General features: G+C 38.1%; 1 protein-coding gene across 4 annotated transcripts in view; it reads left to right on the top strand.

Annotated features, from left to right (window-relative positions):
* Window positions 1–19,888, top strand: part of ATG2B (autophagy related 2B) — a 79,804-nt gene that overhangs the window by 7,242 nt on the left and 52,674 nt on the right. For all 4 annotated transcript variants that reach the window (XM_073349593.1, XM_073349592.1, XM_073349594.1 and 1 more), the window contains exons 3-11: window positions 4,388–4,540; window positions 5,275–5,377; window positions 7,242–7,404; window positions 8,002–8,181; window positions 13,133–13,229; window positions 14,359–14,541; window positions 15,512–15,666; window positions 16,539–16,656; window positions 17,195–17,456. In XM_073349593.1, coding sequence (XP_073205694.1) covers window positions 4,388–4,540; window positions 5,275–5,377; window positions 7,242–7,404; window positions 8,002–8,181; window positions 13,133–13,229; window positions 14,359–14,541; window positions 15,512–15,666; window positions 16,539–16,656; window positions 17,195–17,456 — 1,414 coding nt within the window. The remainder of the gene's footprint in view (window positions 1–4,387; window positions 4,541–5,274; window positions 5,378–7,241; window positions 7,405–8,001; window positions 8,182–13,132; window positions 13,230–14,358; window positions 14,542–15,511; window positions 15,667–16,538; window positions 16,657–17,194; window positions 17,457–19,888) is intronic.

The following is a 19,888-nucleotide window of genomic DNA, read 5'->3' as shown; positions in this document are numbered from 1 at the left end:
CCATAATGTGGCATGCTGCCGTGTGAGGACCACAAGTTTGTATTTTGCTTCATTTGTGCTATCTGGACAAGCTGTATTGTATAGGTAGCCCTTTAAATAGTGGATAGAAGAGAGTGTTTTATTAATTATCTATTATACAGTAGCTCCTACTGGCCAGTTTGAGTAGATACTGAACTTGACTGGTTGGGAACTGATTACTGCTCATGGCTGGAGGATGGTGCAATGGCATGGACTTATTATGGGGAGAGATGATGATACTGTTTCTTGTGGGTTTGTCATTGGGTGGCTGCTTCACATATGTCCTCTTGTGGCCTCTGGGTGGCCCTGCAAGTGGGTTCCCCACTCCCACCTCAGTTTCCCCCTTCATGGGGCTTCAGTAATTCACAAACCCTTGTATCCATTTTCACCCCTTCCTGGGTTCTGGTTTAATGTAGCAAACATTCAAAATAAAGTTTGCAATTCCATTTGTTACCCCTTATCAGGTCACTCCCTGGCCTTTCTTGCCTGTAGTCTCACTCCCCAACTTTCTCTACTGGAGTCTACTTGCTCCCAGCAGCTTCTGTACTCCACCTTTGGTCTCCCTGAGAATCCCTTCTCTACAGCTTCTTGCTGCTCTTTGAGGAAATCAGCTGATCCCCATGTGCCTCCTTAGTAACTAGGGTTGGCTGCCCCCTGGTCTCCAACCCTTAAAGGGGTGAGCCATCCTGCTGCAGGGTTCTTTCCTACTCTTTGCAGAAAAGCGCTGTCATGCTGTCTAGAGTGCCTACCTCAGGGCAGACTGTGAAAAACAGGGCAGACACTCCAAACTGTCATCTATAATTAAATTTCACCAAGTCAGTAACAAATGTGAACTCCTGGATATCTATAACAGTCTTACCATGGAGTCACAGACAGGCCCCTTACACTCCCCAGTCTATCTCCCCTCCCCCCGCAAACTGGACTTAATAAATGGGTAAATGGTCACTTACACCAAAAATCACACCACATTCAGGTTGATTCCTGTCCCATGATACCAGTCACCTACCTGGATCAGTTGGTACCCTAGATTTTACACCAAAGACACAGCCTGTAGCCAATCCTGTAATAAACTCTCAAGGTTTATTAACTAAGAAATGGAAATGAATCATTTACAGAATAAAGTGAGCAAACATATACACACAAATGAGTTAACATCTAAACCCTAAGAGTGACAGAGTTGTAGTGATCTGCCAAATCTAAGTGTCTTTCAGAGTGGACCCAGGAGACAGCTGGACAATTCTCATGCCTGAGTTTACAAGTTCAGAGCAAGCATTTTCAAAGTTATAAAGCAAAACGTACATATTGGGCGAGGGGGGGGGGCAGGGAAATAGCTCAGTGGTTTGAGCATTGGCCTGCTAAACCCAGGGTTGTGAGTTCAATCCCTGAGGGGGCCATTTAGGGATCTGGGGGAAAAAAAAAAATTGGGAATTGTGCCTGCTTTGAGCAGGGGGTTGGACTAGATGACCTTCTGAGGTCCCTTCCAACCCTGGTCTTCTATTTTATTTATTTTTTATTTTTTTTTATTTTATTTTCTTATAGCATGGAATACAAACGTTGCAAGTAAGATTAATGCATGTAGCAACTTATGAGTATTTCATAGTGTCTAAACACACAAAATACATTCTGATAAGACTAATACCTGTTTTGAGCAAAACTAATGTACAGGTGACTTGTTCTGGTTTCCCCAGGGTTGTCAGTTCTTAGCTAATGCCTGGCATCTGGCCTGCCAGCATCACAAGCACATTTTGGTGGCTGGATGTAAATCTACTCCACTCTAGGCTGCTACATGCTCGCTGTCCATGTGGGACCCTGGTGCTATGCACTAAAGGTTCCCTAGTGTGCTTTGATCTGTCCTGCTTTGAAATGGGAGTGGATCAAAGTGCACTAGGGAGCTTTTAGTACTTGGCAACAGGGTCTGCGTGGACTAATTCATGGTAGCCTAGTGCGGGATAGATTTACACCCCAGCTTGCTGTGAACTAAGTATTCACGTAGAGAATCCCTTTGGTACTGTTCCCTAGTACAGTGGCTCTCAGCTTTCCAGACTACTATACCCATTTCAGAAGTCTGATTTGTCTTGTGTATCCCCAAGTTTCAACTCATTTAAAAGCTACTTGCTTACAAAATCAGACATAAAAATGCAAAAGTGTCACAGCACACTATTACTGAAAAATTGCTTACTTTCTAATTTTTACCATATAATTATAAAATAAATCAATTGGAATATAAATATTGTATTTACATTTCAGTGTATAGTATATAGATTTTATACAAATTTTAGTTTGTACTGACTTCGCTAGTGCTTTTTATGTAGCCTATTGTAAAACTAAGCAAATATCTAGATGAGTTGATGTACTCCCTGCATGCCCCTGGTTGAGACCCATTCCCCTAGTACACAGAAGTCTTCTTCGGAACAGTGTTGGAGGGACTGGTAGAACCATCCAGCTTGTCTGTGTCCACACTGGCACTAACCTAGTTCAGATGAAACTGGTTAGGCTGAGACGTGGTCTGTTCTAATGCATTATTAACCATGTATGGACTATTTGGGGCGTTTTTGTTTGTGGATACATATTTTTATACAAACATCCTACCGGCTTAAACTGTTTTAATTTTTATAGTATAGAACAGACCACAGTGTCCTTTAGACTGCTCAGGATCTGAATTTTGAATAATGGAAAGATAAGAGAAATGCTTTTATGCTGCTTTTAGACACCATAAAGAAGTGACAAAAGGCATAAGAACATTTTTTGTCTCTTTGAAAGTCCTATTTGAATAGGTTTCTTTTAAAATCATGTATATTTTTGTTGTTCTATGTTTCATTCTAATTTATTGTAATAAAACTTAAATCTTAGGCTAATTTTACTTGCTAATGTCCATCTAAGAAGATATTATCTTACAAAGAATGGTAATAATAGGTAGTAATAAATAGGAGGAATGGCCTTCACTTTGGTGCTGGAGTCTAATATTATGAATAAGTATGTGAAAAAATACATTATTAATTATTGCTTTGTACTAGCTAGGATCACTGTTTTTGTGGGGTTCAGGAAGGAGTTTTTCACTGGTCATGCTTTTCCTTTCCCCGATTGTCAATGAGCTTTATTTTATTTTTTTGCATGGATGTGTGGTTGTCCTTTGCTGTCACAAATTGTTTAAAATTGGAGCATGTAGGAAAGAAATATTGTCACCAAGCAGCTACAGCCACAAGATTAATACATGGTGTAGGGATTTTTTAAAACAGACCTAGCTACCTTGAGGTAGTTAATCCCATCTGAAACACCACTGAGGTCCTATCATGGATGCAGTTTAGTATCTACTGTAGTGTTAGCTTCAGTTGGGCTTGTCTACAGTGGAACTTTTACCTCAAATTAATTGATGTGCCTTGTTTACTTTTAATACGAGCAAACGTCAGACTGTTATCAAGTTAGCTGTTAGAGATGACCGTCAATTGTGTTATCTGGCATCCTAGGGTTGACCTCTATCAACAAACATGATTGTAAAGATGTCAAATAGCGTCTAAGGCCTTGTCTAGACTAGGATTTAAAGATGTGATGTTAGCACATTTTAAAAATCTAGTGTAGATGAGACACGTTGCTTTTAACACATGCTAAACTGGTCAAGTCAAATTCTAGGCTCCCCCTTAGTGTTTAACTTGACCAGTTTAGCTAATACATGCTAATAGCATGTTTTAAAAGTCTAGCTAGGCCAGACACAGTGCCCTCAGCATGTGCTAATGTGCTAAAATCACACCTTAAATCCTAGGCTGGATGAGGATTGAGGTGTTGAGTGATGTTTCAAATCTTGTTAGCTGCCTCAAGGTAGAGATGGACTTCCTGTAGATTTGGACAGTGTCTAGTACATTTTTGTTGCTACCACAATCTAACTAATAATTGGTGCTCCTCCTTAATACCCGGAAGTCATCTTCAATTACAGCTACCTCAAGGAAGCTAACTCCATTTAAAGAACAGCATTTTTTCTTAGGCCTTGTCTATGCCTAGTCTTGCCTACAGAAGTCACACCAGTGTAATTAAAAATCTGTTTAAAAAACTGATTTAGTTAAATCAGTGCCAACCCTTCTGTGGCCCCACTTGCACTGGTTTAAAACTGGTTATACTGATTTATCTTGTACCTATAAACTTACCAACAGAAGCTAAAAAGAAAGAAGCCAATTTTAAATTGATTTGAGTGTGTCCATGCAGGGGTTTGTACCAGTTTAAGTAATGGTTTAAAATCAGACTTTTAGTTAAACTGGTGCAGCTTGTGTGTAGACCATACCTTTGTCTAGATATACCAAACAAATCATTTGTTTGCTTTGGTTTTGTTGGTTTTACATTTATGGCCAAATATATTTAAGACTTTTATCTTATTCTACAGCATCTGGTTCAGAGCCTATGTATTGGTCAAGTTTTATGACCACTAGTATGCAACTTGCAAAAGAATGTCTTAGCCAAAAACTGACAGATGAACAGGGAGAAGGGTCTCAACCTTTTGAAGGGCTTGAGAAGTTTGCAGAAACTATTGAAACAGGTATGACTCTACTATGCACCTTGTGAATTAACATCTTAAGTTACATTGTGTTAGCCTACACCGTGCCATAATATTACAAAATGAGAGCTCACTTGCAACAGCTTCTCTTCTCTCTCAACTTTTTATCAGTGACTCTATCTTCTACCAGTTAAAACAGGAGAGAAGAGCAGGGAAATAAAACCACAGTAGTAAAAAAAACCCAAAGAACTGTTTCTGCAGTGTGCTGATTCAACTCTTCATTAGAGCCAAATTCTCTCATTCATACCAGTATAAATTTGGATAATTCCTTTCATTGACAGGGCTGACTGGCAGAATGTCTTGTTTCTGGCAGTGCTGGTTTAGCACATCATATGACAGTTGGATCAGCATTGGTGTTAATAGCCCTAGGAGAAAAAACCTGGTAGAACAGTCTTCTGTACAGTTCATGTTTTTAGCATAACAAGGCATTGGATGCAGTTTTGAAATTTTGAAGTGGGTTTTCTTCAGATTGCTTTACATTTTTTTGAATGTCCAACTGGAAGAAGCTAAGACTTACTGATAGAAAACTAGGTTCTCATTTGGAATTGTGATATTGTATTAGATGCTATTCATAATTCTAACAATGAAATAAATATTAGCTTTTAATCAACAAAGAAGAATTGATCTTTTTATTCATATATTAAGTCATCAGTGTGTCTCAGTGATTTTAAATGGTCATGATGTAACTGTATTGTCTTCTGGTTTCCTCACGTCAGTTCTAAGAAGAGTGAAAGTTACCTTTTTAGATACTGTTTTGAGAATCGAACATGTGCTGGAAAATTCTAAAAGTGGGTCTGCACTTGAAATCCGAATTGAGAAGTAAGTGTTGCTTAAAATAAACATTTTTTTCTTGTCTTTATATGCACAGATTTACACACAGGCACACATCCCCTCCCACAGTATAGCCCTGAAGTCCAAGTCATCCATGCTATTGACTTTTGATGCCTTAAGTGAATTTTCTAGTAAAATGTTTCCACCCAATTCTTAGCAGGGTTACTTACTCTATAATTGTCAGAAGAGTGCCAGATTTTCAACAGATGGCAACATTGAACGGCTCCCATTTTGATGACAAGAGGGTACATCGCCATAGCAAAAAAAGACCAGTGGCAGCAAGAGTCCGAGCCAGGGTCAACTGATTCAGGCTTGTGCTGCAGGGTTAAAAATAGCATTGTAGATTTCGGGCTTGGGTTGGAGCTTGCGTTCTGAAACCCAGCGAGGGGGAAGTGTCTCAGAACCCAGGCTTCAGCCCAAGCCCAAATGTCTACACTGCTATTTTTAACACTGCAGTATGAGCACCGTGAACCTGAATCAGTTGACCTGGGCTTGGAGACTTGCTGCTGCAGAGTTGTTTGTTTGTTTGTTTGTTTTTTCTGTGTAGACATGCCGTAAATGAGGGACTAGATTTTTCTTAAATGGTCAACACCCAACAGCTCCCATTATTAAATCAGGCCACTCCATGTAGGTGACTGAATTGGAGCTTAACCCTTTAGAAAATCTGGCCCCAGTTGTGGATGCTGAGCACTTTTGAAAACCTGACCTCACAATTCTATATTTAGGAAAGAAGCCTTAATCCTGCAAAAGCATTACTGTACCAGATCAGTAGAAATCCAGCTTTTGCATAATCTGCTAGAAGTACCCACATATGGTGTAAAGCAAATTTTATAAATAATTGAAACTTGTGAACTGTAGATGTTCTTAAGGTATTCATTTAGCTCATTTGGCTAATAAGCTCATTTTAGTTGGTGCCATGATGAAAACAAAAGTATCTTACTGTATTAAGATCACTACAAAATAATGTTTTTACATACACAAAAATGTGGATGAAATATTGTTTGTTCTTAAATAAATAAATAAAAATAATTGTTGCAGTTGCTGAGTTCAGTTCAAGAGAGAACCGGTCAGTAAACAAGTCTATCTGAACCCCTCCACCTTCCCCCCCTTTAAAAAATCCCCTGTACGTTAAAAGCTACCCTTAAACAAACTTTTTGAAGAGAGAACATCTAATTCAAGTGTTATAACAGAGTGGTACTATTTGAGTTATTTTAGTTAAGATAAAATTATGTGTGTGTTCCCATTGTAAATTATATCTTTTAAAATTTCTACTGTTCTTCTATTTATACAATTCAGTAATATTTTAATAGATAAAATTTCATTTCAGAAATTTAGAAGGGTTAATTTTGGGCATGTCCTATGCATAATTTAAGTTCTGTTAATTTATTAAACAAAGATGACTGACATAAAGGAAAGTGTTCCATCCAAGTAGTGCTTTAAGAGTATATAAAATACATATGTTGTAGATGTATCCACTCTAAAACCATACTTTAGTCATGAGACTAGAACACAGTTATAGATGTCTTAATGTAAACAAACAAAAACAGTAATATAGGGCAAACTTCTTCACTTTGAGATAAGATTAAACAGTAAATAGTAGGATCTCATATTAGGGCACATTGACTTCAAACGTATAGCACAATTGCTATTAATAGTGTCCTGCAAGAACCTCAAGATTTCCACCCATTCGCAGAAAGTGGTGGTTTCTCCTTTCACATCAGTCAATGTCCTTGTAAATAATCTATGTTGAGAAAGCATATATAAACATGAACTGTAGGCTAAATAGCACAGTAGAAGGTAAAAGTGTGCATGCCATCCCTACCGTGCTTATTTCCTTGCTTTTGTCTCCCAGAACTATGTACTGTGATGAAACTGCTGATGAATGCTCTGGAATTAATGTACATCAGCCCACAGCTTTTGCTCACAAGTTACTTCAGCTCTCAGGTGTCTCTCTCTTCTGGGATGAGTTTCCAGCATCAGCAAAGTCCTCTCCAGTGTGTTCAGCTACACAGTTGGTAAAAATAAATAAATCATATAAATATGTAGAGTTGATGAAGGATAAAATATATTGTATTGTAATATACATATAAGCCTAATACTTAATAAAGGAATTGAACCTCTTCTTGGAACAATATTTAGGTAGCTCATTGCACTCTTAGCTCATTTACATAAGTGGTTCTCAAACTACTGAGCCCAGCGACCCTTGTTGAATTTGGGCAAAAAATTTATAAATTCCTTTGTCAAACACTTATATTATGTAAGAGTGGAGATGGTAAGGTCTGAAGAGCAAAATTATAGAAGACTAAAAATGCAGTACTTGAATCTCACTGTAACCTTAATCTTTGTAGAGAGTCTGGCATCTCTCCATAATTTACTATTTGAAGAAAAATTCCATCATTTCCTGACGCTTCAAGATTCTGAATGCTTTTTGATACCTGTTTATTTAAAATTTGCTAGTAAATATGTTTGTTAATACAGATGTCAGATTTGCACTTATGTGAAACTGTTTTTCATTTACACGTAGTATAGATTTATCAGACTTGTATATGTATACTTTGTGACACATACTAGGATGCTTGCTAATTGCCTCTTTTTCCCCTTGCATTTTAAAGGCAGCGGAACCAAAGCTTTCCCCTAGCTGGAACCCAAAAATTGTGTATGAGCCACATCCACAGTTAACCAGAAACTTGCCAGAAGTTGCTCCCTCTGACCCTGTGCAGATTAGTAGGCTGATTGGTAAAATGAAGTTGAGCCTTACATTAAAGCAACATGAAGTACTTCCTGGAGCTAAGGTTAGTTGTTGTTTTATATTCTTTAACTAACTGGACACAGTCAAGTAGCTATTTGGTTTTGGTTTTTGCCTACTGCAAAAGTTTTGAGAGTTTTAAGGAAAAAGAATTGGTTTGGGCTATGTTTAATTTTGCTAATTTTATTTTCAATGATCTGCATTTAAAGGCAATGCAATAACCCTTGTTAGAACATCCCTTCTTTAACCAACAAGGTCCTAGAGTGCTGAGAATACGTTGTGGAATGCATGGAAATGCATGTCTAAACACCATGGGCAGATTTGCTCTGTTCACAAGCCACTCTATCAGGGGAGTTGCACACTCATAACTGAGTGCAGAATTTGTCCCAGTATGCATTTGGGGGGTCTTATTTTCTTTGGTAGGCAGGCATGTTGACCATTTTCATACCCTACTCACAACTTCTACCAAAGCAAATTGTAAAAGAAGCTATGATAAATCATTTGGTGATTTCATTTAAACTACTTTCAAAAGTACAGACAATATAGTGATGTCTGTTTCTTAAACAAGGTGCAGTGTATCTTAGAGACAGCTTGAATTCTATGTATTGCAATAATTCCCAAGAGAATTGCTTTGTTTTCATGAAAAGTCCGGTTGCTACCCATTTATTTTTTTGCTCTGTGTATTGTAGCCTCCTGATTTTGAAATTTAAAAAAATTTGATTTAAAAAAAATCATTGATTTAAATCAGGTTGAGGCTTGCTTTGTAAAACTAATTTGAAAATTTATGCTATTGAAATTTTAGATTAAAATTTACAGTGAATTAAATTATAATGCTGGGTTTTAAAAGAAAATGCCACTACTGGGAGGGTATTTTATTTGAATTTTCCAAAACTTCTGTAGACAAAACAGAAATATTGAAACTATAAGGCCCTGATCCTACAAGCATTAGGCAGTATAAACTTTATTCACATGAATATTCCTATTAACTTCAATAATAAAATTGGCTCTGAAATCATCTTCAATGAAGTGTACTCACATTGGTGGTTTATAATGTGCTCTGATACCTGCGGATAAAAGGTAAATGATAGAAATTATTTTAAAATTTAAATTGAAAATACAATTAATTGAAACAAAGAATACAAAATACAGCAAGCAGAAACTACTCACTATGGTTTCTACTACAGTGAGGAATTTTGTTACATATCCTGCAGTTGCTGGTTCATTTTTTAGAACTTTTTTATATTTGTTCAGTCCAGAACAATTCTTGACTTAAAGTCCTTGCGGCAACATTTGCTGAAAAGGAAGATACCATGAAAATGCAGTGTGGGAAATACAGAAACAAACTATTACAAGATATTAAAAGCTCTGTGGTTATCAGTTCTAGATTTACTAATAGCTAAGTGCTTTACTGCAACCCTTTTAAAGATCAAAAGATTTCCTACTGTCAATCATTACATTTATTTAAAGGTGGCAGGAAAAGAACCTCTTTAGTTCAAGATCTGAGTCTAGGACTCTATGTTGCACTTATATTTGGTGACCTGTCCAATGCCTTAAATAGAACACAGTGCAACATTTCTGGCATGCTTTGTGCGTTGTTGGGTATTGTAGTGGGAGAAACACTGAACAAATCAGTTGGTGTGATAAACGCTATTGTGATTTATAAGTTTAATCACATTCTGTTACTGACTTTGAATATTGACTTCATCTTTTTGCATTAACTATATACAAAATACATTTTGTTTAACACTAGTCAGTGAACACTATACATGTTACATGGTGTGCAAAATTAAAAAGTGAACTCAGTTTTGATTTTGGTTAATTCATTAAATAGACTATACATATTCATAGAAATAGAGAAAAAGTATACAGAACGTGCAGTTGGTTTTCTTCTTCAAAACATACAGTCTAGTCCAAGATTTCCTCCTGATGGGTCGGTTTGGTTTCTTTATTTAAATATGTGATTAAATAAGGTGTTTAAATTAAATCTATCCAGATTTTAACCCTCTCAGGAACTAACAGAATTTAATTTAATTTCAAGTGCTAGCACAATTTAATAATTTGAATCTTCTTTCTAGTTTTCCCAAGAAAAGGAAAAGCTGGTAGGAGCCAGTTGTAAAGTTTTAGGGATCACCTAGACCAGTAAGAGGTTTGGTCACTTCCTGCCTTGTTACCTTATCTGATCTATGCTGTGCTGCTTTGGTTCAGAGCCCTGATACTAGCAGCCTACCCACAAGCATAAAGTCCTGGCTTTCACCAGCCTAGTTACTCCTTGCAGGGTGACCGCAACAGCCCTTTGAGTGCCAGGTCTCCCTAAATTCATCCACTGTGAGTTCGTAACTACCAGACCCTCAGACTTTTCCCCTCTGGTTCTTCACCTCCGAAGGTGTGAAATCCAGCCCCGCCCCCAACCCCTCCCTGACATCTTTGGTGCACACACTCACCACAGTTTGTGCTTCACAGACCTGCTTAGGGTAAAATAAATAAAATGTTATTTAATAGAAAAATCACAGATTCAAAGATAATATAGTAAGGAAGAGAAAACATATACAAGTTACACAATAAACAAACATACAGACTCAGCTTCAGGCTTTACACTTCTACATTAGATAAAATCCCTGTTCTAATGTAAAATAGTTGTTGCCTTTTGAATAGTGTTCTGGTGTACCCCGTGCAATAAAAGGGATCCAGGGTTTCATAGACAGCACCCGCTAAGTGACTGTCGCTCAGTTTCTAGATGAAAACTTCAGTTTTAAGCATCCTTTTAAATAGGCTTTTCTCTCTTTTTATTTTTCTCTCCTGGCATGGTGACTGATCTGTACTAGAAAATTAGATTGTCTTAATTATATCACTCAAGGGTGTGAAAAATCCACACCCCTGAACAGTGTAGTTAAACCGTCCTAAGTTCCTGTGTAGACTGTGCTAGATCAACAGAAGAATTCTTCTGTCAACCTAGCTACAGCCTCTCAGGGAGGTGGATTGCCTATGATGATGGGAGAACCATTGTTGCAACTGCGCTACTGTAGCATTTCAAGTGTAGACAAGCCTCGAGAGTGCAGAAAATTCCCTCTTGTGTTGAAGCAAGGATGTCACAATGTCTTTCCATTAACTCTAATGGTCTACCCTTGTATTATGTAAATGACTCTTGAGAGGTGCCCTCCCACTCTGCTTCAGTGCCCTGTTGCCTTATAGTTACAGTTTCCTATATACACATACATACATAACCCTGGTCTGCATACGTATCTCATGATGACCATAAAGTTCAGAACATTACAAGCTTTCATAAAAGACCATTCTCAATATATTTGTACAGTATAATTACTTTGCATGAAATCAGGTGATTTAACTGCTTATTTAGGAGGTGAGAGTTAAACCTCCTGTTCTCACTTGGTGTGAAAGTCAAGGTCCAGACACACCATTGTACAAATAAATTGTAATTGGTTAGTTGCTTTATGTCCTTTAGTTATGTGAGGACTTGGCATGAGCATTGGTGTATGTCACTAATAGGTATTTAGAGAGTTGAACAAGAGAGAAGAAATTATTAATGAACCGTAATTAACTATTTAATTTTTATTTTTAACAAAAAAAATCAAATATATGTATGAGCTGTAGCAACTATAGATAGTAACTTGTCATTTGTCTACAGTAATGTTATCCCTTTCGTAAATGGTAGTTGTGGTACTCCCTATCACAAGACATCTTCATGAAGACTACTTGCTCCATCAAATCTTTTCTCCAACATATAACACTTGCCAGTGGAGCAACAAGTGAGAGCGTAAGGGGTTTTAGAATTGGACCCTAATCTGTATGAGCCCCTAAGCAAGTAATCCTACAGCAAACATTGGGAACAAGCTCAATTTGTGGTGCAGGCTAGTGGTCTGGAGAGAACTAGTTTAATTTCCTTGTTTTGTTACTGTTGTTACAGTTTATAATAAATCTTAGGTATAACCCAACATTATTTAAGAAAATCAGTAATTTTTTATAATATAGATAAATACTAGCCTATGTGAAAATTATTTGAATTTTTAAGGAAATAGTACCACATAAGGTGCAAGTTTTACTATCCTGTATGTAGTATATAAAATAAGCTTTATGTTGGTGCTAGTAATTACATGCAAGAGTATTAAAGAAACAAAATTGCTAGTTGCTTAATGATGATCATGTTTTTTCCTCCAAGGGTGCATGTTTTTTGGATGGTTTTGTTTGTTTTGTGTACAGCATAACAAAATAAATGATCTTTGGCACAGTAGCAATGTTTTGTAGAAGTGCTATGTAACTCAAAGTTGGAAGCAATTGTACAGTTAAATTTCAGGCTGTTCCCAATTGGAAGAATATGAAGGTTCAGTCCCAAATGTTGCAGGAAGACTATATCCTTCAAAGCTTCCAGATATAACATGCAGTTCACTTAAAAGCAGCATGGAGGTGGTGACATAGGAGAGAGTGAAAGAAGGAGAATTAGGACTTTAGTTCACTTTCCCTACAAAGCAGTGGTTGTCAACCAGGAGTACGTGTACCCCTGGCGGTACACAGAGGTCTTCTGGGTGTACATCCACTCAGCTAGATATTTGCCTAGTTTTACAACAGGCTACATAAAAAGCACTAGCAAAGTCACTACAAACTAAGTTTTCATACCGACACTGACTTGTTTATACTGCTTTATATATTATACACTGAAAAGTAAGTACAATATCTATTTTCCAGTTGATTTATTTTATAATTATATGGTAAAAATAAGAAAGTAAGCCATTTTTCAGTAATAATGTACTCTGATGCTTTTGTATTTTTATATCTGATCTTTTTAAAAAAATAGTTTTTAAGTGAGGTGAAACTTGGGGGTACACCAGACAAATCAGACTTCTGAAATGGGTACAGTAGTCTGGAAAGGTTGAGAGCCACTGCTATTGAGTGGTACTGTACACTATCTAGTGACTTGTAGTTGATTGGGGAAGCTTAAGTGACATGTCTTTGTTCTAAGAGTTTATAATTTTTTTTTTTTTAAGTTGGATGTGGATGGGCAGGTAGACTCAATACACCTATTCCTGTCACCGAGGCAGGTACATCTTCTATTGGACATGTTAGCAGCCATTGCTGGACCAGGCAAGTAAACATTATATTAATATTAAATGTGTATTTGATGAGATAGAAAGTAGTAAAGAAAGCTTGCGTAATAAACAAGTCCCCTGATTAGGTATATAGTAATTACTATAACAGATTACTAATATTCATGATCTATTTATTTGCATAATGATAATATCTAGAGGCCCCTATCATGTCTCCGGGCTTCATTGTTCTATATGCTGTACACATATGCAATAACCTTTTTAAAAGAGTTTGAAATCTTAGTTTGTGCTGAGCTAACAGGTGGAGAATACAATTAAATGTCTGGGGAATAGGAGTGGTGGAGGGAGAAAAGGACAACATAACAGTGAAACGGTTTTGTTTGGTATAGTTTGGACCAGAGGGGGGTCCATCAAGTCCAGCTGCACTGATGCAGCTGTGCCGCAGTAGCACTTTAATGAAGACACTCTACACCAATGGGAGAGAGCTCTCCTGTTGGTGTACTTAATCCACCTCCCCGAGAGGTGGTAACTATGTCAACGGGAGAAGCTCTTCTGCCGACATAACGCTGTCTACATGGGAGGAGGGAGTTTAGGGGTGTGGATTTTTCATACTGATATGGGTCTGTAGTGTAGACCAGACCTAATATAACTATGGATGCTCTCATTGTTCATATAAATATGCAATCCTTTTTGGAATCATAGTGTATAAAATAATAAAACTTATTTTACTGGATCAAGTGTATAACTAGATATATTCCCAATGCTGCAAATTCAATTACTATGTCAATTTAGGTAATGATTTTAAGATCCTTGGAAGAATGTTGGAAATATTTTCCTATTCCATTCATTAAATGGGGCCAATTCGTGTTATAATGTAATTTATAGATGATGTGTCCATAAGTCTCTAAAGCCAACATGGACCAGAACTTTAAAAAAAAGATTCTGTAACTGTTCTGACTACATAACCTCAAAATCTTCCTCTTAGGTTTGGGAGTAATAATACAGAAGGAAAAAGGGTTAGTTTTCCATGCTGGTTTGTATTTGAGAAGTGAAAATGGAAGATAAATTCATAAAATGTCAGTCTGTTTTCTGACTAGTTGAAGTTTTCCATGGCGGAATGGAAAGGAAATACAAATTATGTTTCCATTTCCTCTATTTGAATATAGAGAGCCCCAGCAGGATAGAATTATCAAATAAAGATAGAAAGAACCGACCCATGCAACAGGAGGACGAGTATCGGATTCAGATGGAGCTGAAGCGTTACTTAAGAAAAGAATCTTTGTCAGCAGGAGCATCATCTGAGCAGAGCTTTTATGAGACCGAGACTGCCAGAACACCTTCTAGCCGTGGTGAGTATGAAACATGATGCCAGTATGTCAGACAGCCTAGTATCAACATCATGCAAAATAATTTTTAATGTACTGTACTAAAGCACTCTTGATCTTTCAGAAGGGCCAAATAACAGTGACCTTTATAGACTTTTAAACTTATTGTCTACCATTAATTATACCCTTAAATCAGGATATAAGGTCTATTCACGTTACTAGCCCAGACTGAAGTCATAGTTCGTTTGAGGCATTTAATAGTCTGAACACTAATACACAACGAAACAGACACTAATTCTGTAAGATCCCTTTCAGAACTAATGGTTGAAGGAACTAAATGAAATGTAGAATACTATAAAACTTTCTTTTGGTTTTCTATTATAAAACCTAGTTTAAACATGCATGTACTGGAGGAATGTATTTGAATTTAAGACAGGAATTTCATGGAGAAGAAACCTGGAATCTGAAAGATGCCAATATTTAGATTAGTACAGCTCCATTAACAAAGGTTTACAGTAGTCTATTATTTTATTTGTTCTTATATAATTTATTTAATGATTGTTTATATTAAATGTGAATTGCTTTACTTTTAATTTTGAGCCCATGGATAATTTGTTACTGGTTTTTTTAGGTGCCAATTCATATCTGATTTAGCATGGGAAGTGCGAATTAATCACTGCAACCTTTAGCAGTCTTAACCTGAACATGAAAATAAATGGAAATATTTTATATTATGTGTACTCATAACATTGCTGGAATTTGGTGTTGCCTTGGTCACACGCTCTTTTTTGGAAAAATCTTTTTTTCCCCCTTGGTTATTACTGGGCTTCAGTATAAGTTAACTAGGAAATGCTGTGAATAAACTTTTAGCTAGTTAATGTCATATCCAGACTATTTTGTTTCTGCAGCTATGATTAATTTGGTGTATTATAACTAAAGTTAATGTTTGTCATTAGAAAAAAAACCCTATTGATTATACATAATTTCTCCTTAGAAGAAGAAGTTTTCTTCTCAATGGCTGACATGGACATGTCTCACAGTCTCTCCTCTCTTCCACCTCTTGGAGACCCACCAACTATGGATCTAGACCTGTCTTTAACTAGTACATACACTACTACACCAGCAGGATCTCCACTGAGTGCTACAGTGGTATAGTATTGTTTACAGTTAATATCTCTGTAGAGTAAAAGGTTGGGTTTTTTTTTTTTTCATATTGATTCCTCATTGCTAATGCCTAGTGAAAAATTCTCAGATAATAGTAAGTACACACCTATTAAGCTTTCTGTTCCAGTGGCAAAATCAACTAGCAAATTTGTATGGTTCCTTAATGCATAAAATCACTTTCTGGCTTTCCTTTATTAAGGAGTTAGGTAGATTTTCAGTGGTGTTCCCGCAGCAAGTTGCAGCTTTGAAACCTGGGATTCTATAAGTTATAAATTTGTTTGTCTAGCAGACCAGGAAATAGACTATGTATGTTTCCAAGCTGCTATAAGTTTAATGTGGAGTTTTTGTGACAGACCCTTGTGTTACATTTCTATGTTTAATATACAAGGCCAGGAACAGAATAAAAGCACACAAAGGTGTGGTATTGCCTAAGTTAAGGTCATAGCCTGTAATTCAACAAAGTATTACTGTGGTTTAAGTTCATCCCTACTCAGTTCTTATGCACATGTTTTTAAATACTTTGCTTAATAGAGTTCATAGAGAACAGTTCTAGTTTCCTTTGGGTAACAGAAGAACATGTGTTAGTTGTGAGGGCAATGTTATCTCCCTTTCAGAAATACAAGGGGAAGATCATCATCAGAGCTAAAGAACGTAGCTTGACACCCAGATAAACAATAGACAAATTATTGATTAATATATCATGAAAATGACGACAAGCTGGAAAACTACTTTTTATGGTATATATGCACAAGGGTCTTGCATACTGTCTTTTGGTCACACGTTACTGTTTGCATTAGATTAATCCTTGAGAACTGTTGTGTTATGCAGATGAGAGATCAGATATATTTGTGTTTTAGCTTCAGCCAACTTGGGGTGATTTTCATGACCCTAATAAACAAGAACCACCACCTCCACCACCAAGAAGTTCATCATTTACACCCAGTATTGTTCACCAAACTCCTTTAAGAAGGACTTGTAAGTAAAAACGTGTGTTTACTTCCTAGTCATTTTATACTGTTGTTAGATATTTTTCATTGTTGTTCTGAAACTTGTCAAAAGGGCATCAAAATCCAGAAGATCAAAATGTCACCTTTCCCTAATTGCTTCTTCAGTTAATGTGTAGTCTTTTCCTCTAGACAATACAGTTTAAGAAGGTATGCTGAATTGTGCACTTCATGACTTAGATCTATTGCACAGATTGCTGCTTAGCTGCTTTCTCATAAGTGAGTGAGAGGTTTACATGGATGTTCTTCATTTATGTGGGGGATTTGGCCTAATTTAAAAATGAGGTAAGGGAAGAGTAACGTCAACAAAAGTAGTTCTACACAAGGTGTAAATCTTCTATAGTAAGACTCAATATATTACAGTGTATAAAATTAGTCGTATTGTGATTTGCATAGTATTCATAGTTTGACGTTTGTGCATTTCTTAAGGCTATGCTGGTTAATAGATGTGCAAGTTGCTATTGAAAACTAACTTTTAGTGAGAAATTTAATTTAATTTTGTATTTCAGCCCTTCCATCCAGATCTGTTTCAGTGGATGAATCCAGGCCTGAACTTCTTTTTAGATTGGCACTGGGCACTTTCTCAGTATCTGTACTTCACATTGACCCTCTGCCACCACCTGAAACATCACTGAACCTTAACCCACTGACACCAATGGCACTGGATTTCTTTACCCGAATAGAAAAGATTGATCCAGTTAAGTTTTCAACAGAAGATTTTCTGTCCTTCCGAGAAGTATTTGCAGAGGCTTGTTCTCATGACCACCTTAGGTACAACTTTGCCTATTAACTAATACAACAAACAAAGAACCAAATATTCTTTTAAATAAGCTTTGACAACTTAGGTTTATGCCCATAAATATTTGGAATCAAATCATACTTTATTTGAAGTACTAGAAGTTTGTTTTTTCATTAAATGTTAAAATAGTTTTGGACGGTTTGAGTTCCAAATGAAAAATCTCAGGAAAAGAAAGAGAACCATGTGTGCACAACTCATCCTAAATCTCTTCGTGCCGAGATAGATCAAGACAGATGCAGGTTCTACAATCAAACACACACAGTCTGGAGCATAAATTAGGATGTTTACCTATTTCTTAAAGATGCTGTATAACCCAGAGATAGTTTATAGAGCAACTTTATTACACAAGTGGTCTTGAGTGAGATTTTTTTTCTTTGTGGTGCAAAATGGGACGTCAGTTGGGGCACAATAAAAAAGTGAACAAAATCATCCAGGAGTCAGGAACCAATTTTTCCATGGCATAGTATTGCTAAATTACAGTATGTGCATTGTAGAGGTTTTATGTGTTCCTCTGAAGCATTAGGCATTGGTCACTGTTGAAGGCAGAATAGGTGGATTCCATTATCCTAGGTTCCTAATGTCAGAGCCTATTATAAGTACTAATGGAGTGATACTCAGACCTCAGTGGTTCAGGAGCCAAATTAGCAATTAATGTTACCCAAAAGAGCCACAGTAGTGTTGATTCATGGTTTCATTTACTATTATGTATATTATTCTCACAGGAAAGTGACTGTCCTGACCAGGTATTCTACAGTTGGTTAATAACATAGTAAAAACATCCTGATTAGCTAATAACTTAGATTGGTTAATAATTAAATCACACAGAGCTTTAATATCATGTGCTGCAAAGAACTTCAGGAGACACATTAAAGAGCCACTTGCGGCTCCTGAGCCTCAATCTGAGTATCACTGTACTAATTTATTTCTTTATAGCATACATGTACATATTAGGGCTGTTGATTAAGCTACTCCTGGAGGAATTCTGTGCCCCTTCTCCGGCAGCCCAAGCGCGTCCGCTGGGAGCAGCTGTCAGGAGAGAGTAGATCACCGCAGGTGGGGAGGAGGGAGGCTGGGTGTGTGTGCATGTGTCCGTGGAGAGACGTTAAGGTAGGCTTGCCAGGCATCTGGTTTTCAACCTGAACGCCCAATCGAAAAGGGAGCCTGGTGGCTCCGGTTGGCGGTGTACCGGGTGGCAGGGGCTGAGGCAGGCTACCTGTCTGCCCTGGCTCCGCACTGCTTCTGGAAGCAGCTGCCAGGTCTCTACAGCTCCTAGGCACTGGGGTGGCCAGGGACTGGGAGACTCTGCGCGCTGGCACTGCCCCAAGTGCGAGCTCCACAGCTCCCATTGGCTGGGAACCGCAACCAGTGGGAGCTGTGGGCGGTGGTGCCTGTGGGCGTTAAGGCAGCATACACTGCACAGAGCCTGTTGGTCGGCCATGTGCCTAGAGGCCGTAGGGATCTGGTGGCCGCTTCCTCAGAGCCATGGTAAGTGCTGCCGGGACCCGCACCCCAAGCCCTCTGCCCCAGCCTGGAGCCCCCGCCCACACCCCCAGCCAGAGCCCTCACGCCCCCCCCCCACACCCCAACCCCCTGCTTCAGCCCAGAGCCCCATCCTGCATCCCAAACCCCTAATTTCTGGGCCCACCCCAGCCCCTGGCCCCAGCCCAGTGAAAGTAAGTGAGGGTGGGGAAGAGTGAGCGATGGCATGGCAGGGGGGTAGGAATGGAGTGAGCTGGGGGCGGGCCTCGGAGAAGGGACAGGGCGGGGGCGTTTTGTGTGATTAGAAAGTTGGCAACCCTATTTTAAGCGGGTGGGGCTGGGCGCGTGCCTGCATGCGAAAGAGTGAGAGAGACTCACTTGGTCCCTCTCGCTCACTGTTGCTGCATCCCAGGCTTGGAGGCATAGGACTGTGTGAAGCAGGCTCTGTCCCTGAGGCAGAGCAGAAATGTAACAACGAAGAAGGTTTCAGAGTAACAGCCGTGTTAGTCTGTATTCGCAAAAAGAAAAGGAGGACTTGTGGCACCTTAGAGACTAACCAATTTATTAGAGCATAAGCTTTCGTGAGCTACAGCTCACTTCTTCAGATGCTGCAGTTTCCACGATATGCATCTGAAGAAGTGAGCTGTAGCTCACGAAAGCTTATGCTCTAATAAATTGGTTAGTCTCTAAGGTGCCACAAGTCCTCCTTTTCTTTTAACAACGAAGAAGGTAGACTGCTAATGTTCCCATTGTTAGTTAATTGTTCCCATTCTTAGCCAATTAAGGCTCCTTTATCTTGCCAGAATGGTGTAAAGGGGCCTTATTGTAAATGTCAGTAACGGAATCCTCAGCTAGCAAGGTCTATGTGCTTTCTCGCTTTTTTTTTCCTGTGCCAGAGAGGCACAGTGGGGTTAGATTACAGCTC

The sequence above is a fragment of the Lepidochelys kempii genome, chromosome 6 (assembly GCF_965140265.1).
Source record: "Lepidochelys kempii isolate rLepKem1 chromosome 6, rLepKem1.hap2, whole genome shotgun sequence".
NCBI lineage: Eukaryota > Metazoa > Chordata > Testudines > Cheloniidae > Lepidochelys > Lepidochelys kempii.
The sequence above is the reverse complement of the archived record's forward strand: the minus strand, read 5'-3'. Positions and strand labels throughout refer to the sequence as shown.